General features: G+C 35.2%; 1 protein-coding gene across 1 annotated transcript in view; it reads right to left on the bottom strand.

The window, feature by feature from the left end:
- Positions 1-13,576, bottom strand: part of LOC106060152 (calpain-9-like) — a 39,999-nt gene extending 26,423 nt beyond the window's left edge. The window contains exons 1-5 of the mRNA XM_056024718.1: positions 13,369-13,576; positions 9,349-9,694; positions 8,036-8,105; positions 6,462-6,569; positions 5,200-5,353 (exon numbers count right to left, since the gene is read on the bottom strand). Coding sequence (XP_055880693.1) covers positions 5,200-5,353; positions 6,462-6,569; positions 8,036-8,105; positions 9,349-9,510 — 494 coding nt within the window. The 5' untranslated portion in view covers positions 9,511-9,694; positions 13,369-13,576. The remainder of the gene's footprint in view (positions 1-5,199; positions 5,354-6,461; positions 6,570-8,035; positions 8,106-9,348; positions 9,695-13,368) is intronic.
- Between the last annotated feature and the right edge of the window lie 349 nt (positions 13,577-13,925).

Genomic DNA, 13,925 nt, shown 5'->3' with positions numbered 1-13,925 from the left:
AAACGTTTGTAATTTATAAGAAGTATGATCATTCAATTGAATCGTCCATCAAAGTATACATTTAATACTAAGTCCATCAAACTATTCATTCAATACTACGTCCATCAAACTATTCATCCAATACAACGTCCATCAAACTATTCATCCAATACTACGTCCATCAAACTATTCATCCAATACTACGTCCATCAAGCTATTCATTCAATACTACGTCCATCAAACTATTCATCCAATACTACGTCCATCAAACTATTCATTTAATACAACGTCCATCAAACAATTCATTCAATACTACGTCCATCAAACTATTCATTCAATACTACGTCCATCAAACTATTCATTCAATACTACGTCCATCAAACTATTCATTCAATACTACGTCCATCAAACAATTCATTCAATACTACGTCCATCAAACTATTCGTGCAATACTACGTCCATCAAACTATTCGTGCAATACTACGTCCATCAAACTATTCATTCAATACTACGTCCATCAAACTATTCATTCAATACTACGTCCATCAAACTATTCATTCAATACTACGTCCATCAAACTATTCATTCAATACTACGTCCATCAAACTATTCATTCAATACTACGTCCATCAAACTATTCATTCAATACTACGTCCATCAAACTATTCATTCAATACTACGTCCATCAAACTATTCATCCAATACTACGTCCATCAAACTATTCATTTAATACAACGTCCATCAAACTATTCATCCAATACTACGTCCATCAAACTATTCATTTAATACAACGTCCATCAAACAATTCATTCAATACTAGGTCCATCAAACTATTCATTCAATACTACGTCCATCAAACTATTCGTGCAATACTACGTCCATCAAACTATTCATTCAATACTACGTCCATCAAACTATTCATTCAATACTACGTCCATCAAACTATTCATTCAATACTACGTCCATCAAACTATTCATTCAATACTACGTCCATCAAACTATTCATTCAATACTACGTCCATCAAACTATTCATTCAAGACTACGTCCATCAAACTATTCATTCAATACTACGTCCATCAAACTATTCATTCAATACTACGTCCATCAAACTATTCATTCAATACTACGTCCATCAAACTATTCATTCAATACTACGTCCATCAAACTATTCATTCAATACTACGTCCATCAAACTATTCATCCAATACTACGTTCATCAAACTATTCATTCAATACTACGTCCATCAAACTATTCATTCAATACTACGTCCATCAAACTATTCATTCAATACTACGTCCATCAAACTATTCATTCAATACTACGTCCATCAAACTATTCATTCAATACTACGTCCATCAAACTATTCATCCAATTCTACGTCCATCAAACTATTCATTTAATACAACGTCCATCAAACTATTCATCCAATACTACGTCCATCAAACTATTCATTTAATACAACGTCCATCAAACTATTCATTCAATACTACGTCCATCAAACTATTCGTGCAATACTACGTCCATCAAACTATTCGTGCAATACTACGTCCATCAAACTATTCATTCAATACTACGTCCATCAAACTATTCATTCAATACTACGTCCATCAAACTATTCATTCAATACTACGTCCATCAAACTATTCATTCAATACTACGTCCATCAAACTATTCATTCAATACTACGTCCATCAAACTATTCATTCAATACTACGTCCATCAAACTATTCATTCAATACTACGTCCATCAAACTATTCATCCAATACTACGTCCATCAAACTATTCATTTAATACAACGTCCATCAAACTATTCATCCAATACTAGGTCCATCAAACTATTCATTTAATACAACGTCCATCAAACAATTCATTCAATACTAGGTCCATCAAACTATTCATTCAATACTACGTCCATCAAACTATTCGTGCAATACTACGTCCATCAAACTATTCATTCAATACTACGTCCATCAAACTATTCATTCAATACTACGTCCATCAAACTATTCATTCAATACTACGTCCATCAAACTATTCATTCAATACTACGTCCATCAAACTATTCATTCAATACTACGTCCATCAAACTATTCATTCAAGACTACGTCCATCAAACTATTCATTCAATACTACGTCCATCAAACAATTCATTCAATACTACGTCCATCAAACTATTCATTCAATACTACGTCCATCAAACTATTCATTCAATACTACGTCCATCAAACTATTCATTCAATACTACGTCCATCAAACAATTCATTCAATACTACGTCCATCAAACTATTCGTGCAATACTACGTCCATCAAACTATTCGTGCAATACTACGTCCATCAAACTATTCATTTAATACTACGTCCATCAAACTATTCATTCAATACTACGTCCATCAAACTATTCATTCAATACTACGTCCATCAAACTATTCATTCAATACTACGTCCATCAAGCTATTCATTCAATACTACGTCCATCAAACTATTCATCCAATTCTACGTCCATCAAACTATTCATTTAATACAACGTCCATCAAACTATTCATCCAATACTACGTCCATCAAACTATTCATTTAATACAACGTCCATCAAACAATTCATTCAATACTAGGTCCATCAAACTATTCATTCAATACTACGTCCATCAAACTATTCGTGCAATACTACGTCCATCAAACTATTCATTCAATACTACGTCCATCAAACTATTCATTTAATACAACGTCCATCAAACTATTCATTCAATACTACGTCCATCAAACTATTCATTCAATACTACGTCCATCAAACTATTCATTCAATACTACGTCCATCAAACTATTCATTCAATACTACGTCCATCAAACTATTCATTCAATACTACGTCCATCAAACTATTCATTCAATACTACGTCCATCAAACTATTCATCCAATACTACGTCCATCAAACTATTCATTTAATACAACGTCCATCAAACTATTCATCCAATACTACGTCCATCAAACTATTCATTTAATACAACGTCCATCAAACAATTCATTCAATACTAGGTCCATCAAACTATTCATTCAATACTACGTCCATCAAACTATTCGTGCAATACTACGTCCATCAAACTATTCATTCAATACTACGTCCATCAAACTATTCATTCAATACTACGTCCATCAAACTATTCATTCAATACTACGTCCATCAAACTATTCATTCAATACTACGTCCATCAAACTATTCATTCAATACTACGTCCATCAAACTATTCATTCAAGACTACGTCCATCAAACTATTCATTCAAGACTACGTCCATCAAACTATTCATTCAATACTACGTCCATCAAACTATTCATTCAATACTACGTCCATCAAACTATTCATTCAATACTACGTCCATCAAACTATTCATTCAATACTACGTCCATCAAACTATTCATTCAATACTACGTCCATCAAACTATTCATCCAATACTACGTTCATCAAACTATTCATTCAATACTACGTCCATCAAACTATTCATTCAATACTACGTCCATCAAACTATTCATTCAATACTACGAACATCAAACTATTCATTCAATACTACGTCCATCAAACTATTCATTCAATACTACGTCCATCAAACTATTCATTCAATACTACGTCCATCAAACTATTCATCCAATTCTACGTCCATCAAACTATTCATTTAATACAACGTCCATCAAACTATTCATCCAATACTACGTCCATCAAACTATTCATTTAATACAACGTCCATCAAACTATTCATTCAATACTACGTCCATCAAACTATTCGTGCAATACTACGTCCATCAAACTATTCGTGCAATACTACGTCCATCAAACTATTCATTCAATACTACGTCCATCAAACTATTCATTCAATACTACGTCCATCAAACTATTCATTCAATACTACGTCCATCAAACTATTCATTCAATACTACGTCCATCAAACTATTCATTCAATACTACGTCCATCAAACTATTCATTCAATACTACGTCCATCAAACTATTCATTCAATACTACGTCCATCAAACTATTCATTCAATACTACGTCCATCAAACTATTCATTCAATACTACGTCCATCAAACTATTCATTCAATACTACGTCCATCAAACTATTCATTCAATACTACGTCCATCAAACTATTCATTCAAGACTACGTCCATCAAACTATTCATTCAATACTACGTCCATCAAACTATTCATTCAATACTACGTCCATCAAACTATTCATTCAATACTACGTCCTTCAAACTATTCATTCAATACTACGTCCATCAAACTATTCATTCAATACTACGTCCATCAAACTATTCATCCAATACTACGTTCATCAAACTATTCATTCAATACTACGTCCATCAAACTATTCATTCAATACTACGTCCATCAAGCTATTCATTCAATACTACGTCCATCAAACTATTCATTCAATACTACGTCCATCAAACTATTCATCCAATACTACGTCCATCAAACTATTCATTCAATACTACGTCCATCAAACTATTCATTCAATACTACGTCCATCAAACTATTCATTCAATACTACGTCCATCAAACTATTCATTCAATACTACGTCCATCAAACTATTCATTCAAGACTACGTCCATCAAACTATTCATCCAATACTACGTCCATCAAACTATTCATCCAATACTACGTCCATCAAACTATTCATTCAATACTACGTCCATCAAACTATTCATTCAATACTACGTCCATCAAACTATTCATTCAATACTACGTCCATCAAACTATTCATTCAATACTACGTCCATCAAACTATTCATTCAATACTACGTCCATCAAACTATTCATTCAATACTACGTCCATCAAACTATTCATTCAATACTACGTCCATCAAACTATTCATTCAATACTACGTCCATCAAACTATTCATCCAATACTACGTCCATCAAACTATTCATTCAATACTACGTCCATCAAACTATTCATTCAATACTACGTCCATCAAACTATTCATTCAATACTACGTCCACCAAACTCTTACTCTTTCCTCTGATAAACCATGCTACCACTCACTCAACTAGATGCGATCCATCCACCCATCCATGCCTCTTGCTCTTCTTCATCAAAACGTGTATTTCTCTGTGTTATTCCATTGTTTATATCTGTCTTTGAATCTGTCTTTGAATCTGTCTGTTATTCTGTCTTCCTTATTTGTCACACGATAGAACGAAGACTATTTTAAAATGCCTTACTTTGCGTAAGCTTTCTCTAAAAGGCAAGGCCAGAACTCATTGTAAGTTTCATTATTACGGCAGTAGATTAGATTCCCTTGAATGGAGGGTAAGAAGTCGTCAATGATAACTTCAGTCCAGTCTCCATACCACCAAATGTTAAAGCGAAACATTCCTGGAAGTAATCAAACAAATGTCTACAGAACATCACCTAAGGAAAAAAAAAGTCGTCTTTAAGTCTGTCACTTAAGAACCACAATAAAATGACAATAATAATAACCATGATAATCCAAATTGTCCAGACATTGATCCTGTTCAACTGTTTCTAAATACCTTGACTTACATTTCGTTCTCCCAATGATCTATGTCTTGATATTCTGTATTTCAGGCAAAACCATTCTGATTTTTACGTGAGAGCCTGTCAGGTATTGCATGATTAGGGATTTTATGTGAGAGCCTGTCAGGTATTGCATGATTAGGGATTTTATGTGAGAGCCTGTCAGGTATTGTTTGATAATGATTTTATGTGAGAGCCTGTCAGGTATTGTTTGATAATGATTTTATGTGAGAGCCTGTCAGGTATTGTTTGATAATGATTTTATGTGAGAGCCTGTCAGGTATTGTTTGATAATGATTTTATGTGAGAGCCTGTCAGGTATTGTTTGATAATGATTTTATGTGAGAGCCTGTCAGGTATTGTTTGATAATGATTTTATGTGAGAGCCTGTCAGGTATTGTTTGATAATGATTTTATGTGAGAGCCTGTCAGGTGTTGTTTGATAATGATTTTATGTGAGAGCCTGTCAGGTGTTGTTTGATAATGATTTTATGTGAGAGCCTGTCAGGTGTTGTTTGATAATGATTTTATGTGAGAGCCTGTCAGGTATTGTTTGATAATGATTTTATGTGAGAGTCTGTCAGGTATTGTTTGATAATGATTTTATGTGAGAGCCTGTCAGGTGTTGTTTGATAATGATTTTATATGAGAGCCTGTCAGGTATTGTTTGATAATGATTTTATGTGAGAGCCTGTCAGGTATTGTTTGATAATGATTTTATGTGAGAGCCTGTCAGGTATTCTTTGATAAAGAATTTGCTACACGAGGAGCTTAATGAAGTAACGTTCAGGAATATTTTTGCTCATCTTCTAAATCTAGATCTAAAGGCCTATCATTGGAAAATTATAAAGTCTTTTAGATCTTAACCAGGATGATGTCAAATTGATACCTCGCATACAGCTTTGATAGTTACTCTGTGCTCAGACTTTCCATTACATTATATTACCTGTGTAATTGGCTTTGTCAAAACCTTGATCAAGGGGAACAACCCTTTCAAACTGCTTCCTGTGATTGATAGCTAGAACTGCAGCGCCAGCTATGAACCAACAATCCCCTGCAAAAATCCAGTCATTTTAAACCTAATCAGAATATATTTCCTTTGATTTTGTGACATTCAAAGTGATACATTAAACATATTTTAAACAAAATTCGATATAAAAATAGTCGTAATGGATGTTGCTGAAAAGACAAAAAGAAGTTGTGAAAACAGAAGTTGTAAAGACTGTAAGAAGTTGTGAAGACTGTAAAGAAGTTGTAAAGACTGTAAAGAAATTGTGAAGACTGTAAAGAAGTTGTAAAGACTGTAAGAAGTTGTGAAGACTGTAAAGAAGTTGTGAAGACTGTAAAGAAGTTGTAAAGACTGTAAAGAAGTTGTAAAGACTGTAAAGAAGTTGTGAAGACTGTAAAGAAGTTGTAAAGACTGTAAGAAGTTGTGAAGACTGTAAAGAAGTTGTAAAGACTGTAAAGAAATTGTGAAGACTGTAAAGAAGTTGTAAAGACTGTAAAGAAGTTGTGAAGACTGTAAAGAAGTTGTGAAGACTGTAAAGAAGTTGTAAAGACTGTAAAGAAGTTGTGAAGACTGTAAAGAAGTTGTAAAGACTGTAAAGAAGTTGTAAAGACTGTAAAGAAGTTGTGAAGAATTTAAAGAAGTTGTAAAGACTGTAAAGAAGTTGTGAAGACTGTAAAGAAGTTGTAAAGACTGTAAGAAGTTGTGAAGACTGTAAAGAAGTTGTGAAGACTGCAAAGAAGTTGTAAAGACTGTAAAGAAGTTGTAAAGACTGTAAAGAAGTTGTGAAGACTGTAAAGAAGTTGTAAAGACTGTAAGAAGTTGTGAAGACTGTAAAGAAGTTGTAAAGACTGTAAGAAGTTGTGAAGACTGTAAAGAAGTTGTAAAGACTGTAAAGAAATTGTGAAGACTGTAAAGAAGTTGTAAAGACTGTAAGAAGTTGTGAAGACTGTAAAGAAGTTGTGAAGACTGTAAAGAAGTTGTAAAGACTGTAAAGAAGTTGTGAAGACTGTAAAGAAGTTGTAAAGACTGTAAAGAAGTTGTAAAGACTGTAAAGAAGTTGTGAAGACTGTAAAGAAGTTGTAAAGACTGTAAAGAAGTTGTGAAGACTGTAAAGAAGTTGTAAAGACTGTAAAGAAGTTGTAAAGACTGTAAAGAAGTTGTGAAGACTTTAAAGAAGTTGTAAAGACTGTAAAGAAGTTGTGAAGACTGTAAAGAAGTTGTAAAGACTGTAAGAAGTTGTGAAGACTGTAAAGAAGTTGTGAAGACTGTAAAGAAGTTGTGAAGACTGTAAAGAAGTTGTGAAGACTGTAAAGAAGTTGTGAAGACTGTAAAGAAGTTGTGAAGACTAAAGAAGTTGTAAAGACTGTAAAAGTTGTGAAGACTGTAAAGAAGTTGTAAAGACTGTAAGAAGTTGTAAAGACTGTAAGAAGTTGTAAAGACTGTAAGAAGTTGTGAAGACTGTAAGAAGTTGTGATTTTTTAAATATTAATTCACACACACACAATGTTTACCTAGATCACCTTGGTCAAGGTCATTTCTATCTACACCATCGACGATAAATTCCGGTTTTTTCACAAGTGACTTAAAAAAAAACAATAACACGTATAATAAGCCAATATTCTCAACAAGCCTAGTGTAACATATTAGTATTAACATTTGCACACTTGCTTGTGTTTACGTAATAAATGCAGTTGCCTATATGTCTTCCCTGATCAACACTTGTTTGTTCATTGTATAACACGAAATATTCTATACAGTTTCATAAGTGAAACTTAAAAGCTGTCTAGATAAAGTTTTTATTAATATAATAATGGCTTCTTTTTATTTTGAGCAACCACTCTTGAATTGGAATGCTAAAGATCTATATTAAGAGTTTTTAAGATTCCAACAGCAGGGGAGCTTTTGTTTCAAAGGACAGTTAGCTGGTGTAGATAGCAAACAAAAAGCCGGTTGGCTGGGAAAGTGGATGTAGTTTCATGGGACAGTTAGCTGGTGTAGATAGCAAACAAAAAGCCGGTTGGCTGGGAAAGTGGATGTAGTTTCATGGGACAGTTAGCTGGTGTAGATAGCAAACAAAAAGCCGGTTGGCTGGGAAAGTGGATGTAGTTTTATGGGACAGTTCTTTGACATTAATACATTTTGAGAAGTAGCCAACTATACACACATACTTTTCCTCTCAAAATTGATCAGATCACAACCAAACATGAGATGTGTTGAACAGATCACAACCAAACATGAGATGTGTTGAACAGATCACAACCAAACATGAGATGTGTTGAACAAATCACAACCAAACATGAGATGTGTTGAACAGATCACAACCAAACATGAGATGTGTTGATCAGATCACAACCAAACATGAGATGTGTTGAACAGATCACAACCAAACATGAGATGTGTTGAACAGATCACAACCAAACATGAGATGTGTTGAACAAATCACAACCAAACATGAGATGTGTTGAACAAATCGACCAGAATCTTATTATAACCATAAATGGATTACAGACTTTAGTACAAGGGTTAATTCTCGATTCTAGCCACACAAATAAACAAAACACAAAGACAATTATCTAGTCATGTCTCTCCCCTCCTAATAGGCGTATGTATCGGGCAAAGTCTTTCAAAAGAAACACAGAAGCACTTCGGTTCCTTCAATCCTCTCCATTGAAAGCCATATATTCATAGACTGGGTAGTAAGACTGAAACACTCCCTGGTTCTAGTGGATGAAAGTCTTCAATGAACAACTTCTGAATTATGTCTATTTATGGTGTGATTGTTAACGTAATGCTGAAAGTTGTAAGTGAGCTAAACATTAATTACCTTTGGCCTCTTCCAAACGATCTCACCAGGGGGCGCATTGCCTCGCTTTGGCGTGCCGTCAGTATAAAGAGATGAGGTGTCGGGCGGAAAGTCAGGGTCCACAAAAAGTCGGCCTTGTTTTAAAAGCTCGTCTTTCAATGTTGCGTAGTCTCTGGAAGGCATGTCATTAGATAGCAGTGATTTCGTCCTGAATGAGTTTCTAGATAGGCCTACAGTTGTGACGTCCTGAATGAGTTTCTAGATAGGCCTACAGTTGTGACGTCCTGAATGACTTTCTAGACAGGCCTACAGTTGCGTTCTCAGCAGCTCAACTTCCTGGGTTCAGGACAATACATCAGTTCACTTTCTAATTGATAAAGAAGATAAAAACACCAATTATATAACATAGACACACACACACAAACTTAAGTTCCCTTTGCTATTACGATTATACAATAACACATCTATAACCCATTTCTTAAACCCTCTAGAAATATATGGATGTTGAGCTTCTGCATTCCGTTTAAAAAAATGGAGATCTGTGGTGAGCTAACTAAAGATGTTCTGTCATTCTCTCCCCTGAATAAAACACTCAGTAACTAACAATACTAACCAATAACAACTAGCATATTTTTTTTTCGTGAGCTTTTAGCCTAAATATTTTTCTGAGAGAATTAGGTCAACGTGACCTTCTATTGGGACTATAGTTACTAGGCAGTTTACTAGTAATAGAAGTCAGCATACATCATAGATTTAATTCTGTAACTTTATATCAAAAATACTTCAGTTTATTACAAATATACTATCAAGACATTTTTTTCACGCAGCTATCAAGACTCTTTTTGTATCCTTATTAAGACGTTGTATGAGGACCACGCAGCTATCAGGACATTGTTTGTACCATTATTAAGACGTTGTATGAGGACCACGCAGCTATCAGGACATTGTTTGTACCATTATTAAGACGTTGTATGAGGACCACGTAGCTATCAGGACATTGTTTGTACCATTATTAAGACGTTGTATGAGGACCACGTAGCTATCAGGACATTGTTTGTATCCTTATTAAGACGTTGTATGAGGACCACGCAGCTATCAGGACATTGTTTGTACCATTATTAAGACGTTGTATGAGGACGACGCAGCTATCAGGACATTGTTTGTACCATTATTAAGACGTTGTATGAGGACGACGCAGCTATCAGGACATTGTTTGTACCATTATTAAGACGTTGTATGAGGACGACGCAGCTATCAGGACATTGTTTGTACCATTATTAAGACGTTGTATGAGGACGACGCAGCTATCAGGACATTGTTTGTACCATTATTAAGACGTTGTATGAGGACCACGCAGCTATCAGGACATTGTTTGTACCATTATTAAGACGTTGTATGAGGACCACGTAGCTATCAGGACATTGTTTGTACCATTATTAAGACGTTGTATGAGGACCACGTAGCTATCAGGACATTGTTTGTATCCTTATTAAGACGTTGTATGAGGACCACGCAGCTATCAGGACATTGTTTGTACCATTATTAAGACGTTGTATGAGGACCACGCAGCTAAGAGGACATTGTTTGTACCATTATTAAGACGTTGTATGAGGACGACGCAGCTATCAGGACATTGTTTGTATCATTATTAAGACGTTGTATGAGGACGACGCAGCTATCAGGACATTGTTTGTATCATTATTAAGACGTTGTATGAGGACGACGCAGCTATCAGGACATTGTTTGTACCATTATTAAGACGTTGTATGAGGACGACGCAGCTATCAGGACATTGTTTGTAATATTATTAAGACGTTGTATGAGGACGACACAGCTATCAGGACATTGTTTGTAACATTATTAAGACGTTGTATGAGGACCACGCAGCTATCAGGACATTGTTTGTACCATTATTAAGACGTTGTATGAGGACGACGCAGCTATCAGGACATTGTTTGTACCATTATTAAGACGTTGTATGAGGACGACGCAGCTATCAGGACATTGTTTGTAATATTATTAAGACGTTGTATGAGGACGACGCAGCTATCAGGACATTGTTTGTACCATTATTAAGACGTTGTATGAGGACGACGCAGCTATCAGGACATTGTTTGTACCATTATTAAGACGTTGTATGAGGACGACGCAGCTATCAGGACATTGTTTGTACCATTATTAAGACGTTGTATGAGGACCACGTAGTTATCAGGACATTGTTTGTACCATTATTAAGACGTTGTATGAGGACGACGCAGCTATCAGGACATTGTTTGTAATATTATTAAGACGTTGTATGAGGACCACGCAGCTATCAGGACATTGTTTGTACCATTATTAAGACGTTGTATGAGGACGACGCAGCTATCAGGACATTGTTTGTACCATTATTAAGACGTTGTATGAGGACGACGCAGCTATCAGGACATTGTTTGTACCATTATTAAGACGTTGTATGAGGACCACGCAGCTATCAGGACATTGTTTGTACCATTATTAAGACGTTGTATGAGGACCACGAAAAGACGCACTAACGAAACTGATTCGTTTTTTTTTTTTGTCTAGATATTTACCTCTACTTTCCCACCACCCACAAGAACTTGTTGCACGTGACACATTGCAGCCTTGTAAGTTGTACATAGTACACATAGACACAGCTGACTGATTTAGGTGTACACTTAGACTCTAGGACACAGTTGACTTATCTACTATTGAATTATACACTGCACACACACACACACACGTCTGTCTGACAGCTAGACTAGAGGAAGTAAGAGTTCCCTGTGACATTCTCAAGTGACATAAGCCTAACAGTTGACACAACGTAATGACATAAAGCTCTCCTTTGTTTGATTATTTGTATTCTTAGCATTTTGTTTCTAAAGAATGATTTAAAAAGCTAATGTTTTATTATTTTATTATTCTGGTTTGTGGAACAAATATTTTCTGTCTTTCTTTATTCAAATGTTTAAATGTCTGTCTCAACTAGGAGTCTCAGGTGTACATCTGAAGTTGCTATCTCAGCCATTCTCTACCTCTAATTCTATATTGAACCTTCTCACAGATCTCCTTTAAAGGTTCATAGTAAATGTAATGTTTATCATCGCAGACCACCAGAGAAATGGAAAGAGTTATACACGTGGTCAGCGAATCACCGGTTGAGAAACATTGATTTGAAGAGCAGCTGATCTTTGTATCCACGAATCACAGGTTGATAAACATTGATTTCATGAAAAGCTGATCTTTGTATCCACGAATCACAGGTTGAGAAACATTGATTTGAAGAGCAGCTGATCTTTGTATCCACGAATCACAGGTTGATAAACATTGATTTCATGAAAAGCTGATCTTTGTATCCACGAATCACAGGTTGAGAAACATTGATTTCATGAAAAGCTGATCTTTGTATTCACGAATCACAGGTTGAGAAACATTGATTTCATGAAAAGCTGATCTTTGTATCCACGAATCACAGGTTGAGAAACATTGATTTGAAGAGCAGCTGATCTTTGTATCCACGAATCACAGGTTGATAAACATTGATTTCATGAAAAGCTGATCTTTGTATCCACGAATCACAGGTTGAGAAACATTGATTTCATGAAAAGCTGATCTTTGTATTCACGAATCACAGGTTGAGAAACATTGATTTCATGAAAAGCTGATCTTTGTATTCACGAATCACAGGTTGAGAAACATTGATTTCATGAAAAGCTGATCTTTGTATTCACGAATCACAGGTTGAGAAACATTGATTTCATGAAAAGCTGATCTTTGTATTCACGAATCACAGGTTGAGAAACATTGATTTCATGAAAAGCTGATCTTTGTATTCACGAATCACAGGTTGAGAAACATTGATTTCATGAAAAGCTGACCAATTACTAATACGTGGTACATTTCTCTGTTTATCACTTGAAACGAACATTACAAGAGAGAGAGAGAGAGAGAGAGAGACAGACAGACAGACAGATAAATATAAATATGAAAAGTCCACTCAGAGTGGACATTGAGAGTTCAAATGAGAGCAATCATACTTACATAACTTGACACCAACTTGAATAGAGAAAATGTTTGTTGTGTTTAGAACCTACATTCGGCTGACTCAATCGTTACATAAAGGTATTATGGGTGTCTTAGCATGTTAGAGCTTAACCAGGTAGTAATTCAAGCAAAGTGGCAGAGACCTGGGTTCCCTTCAAACATTCACACGCTCCAATGACTTCCAGGATTCCCAGAAAATAGATCACAAAGTTAGACAACTTTCCTCGCCATTCAAACACCAATCCGTGAATTTCCGAAGAGTTATATGCTCTTGTTAGATAAGATTCTAAGTAGGCACTTCAGAAGCTAAGACTAGTTAATCTGAGAGGAAGTTTGGTTGAAATATTGATTGAAGCTTCTGTTCTTATCTGATTTTATTATATCTTATTTGATTCAGTGGCGGCAGCGTACCTATTAACATCAATGTGGGTTAACATCAAACATCAATGTGGATGAAATCAAACATCAGTAGGGTAACATCAAACATCAATGTGGGTGACATCAAACCGCGACAAAATAGCGCGAACAAAATAGCGCTGACAAAATAGCGCAGA

This window comes from Biomphalaria glabrata, chromosome 3, assembly GCF_947242115.1.
Source record: "Biomphalaria glabrata chromosome 3, xgBioGlab47.1, whole genome shotgun sequence".
Taxonomy (NCBI): domain Eukaryota; kingdom Metazoa; phylum Mollusca; class Gastropoda; family Planorbidae; genus Biomphalaria; species Biomphalaria glabrata.
Note: the sequence above shows the minus strand (reverse complement) of the source record. Positions and strands in the feature narration are given on the sequence as shown.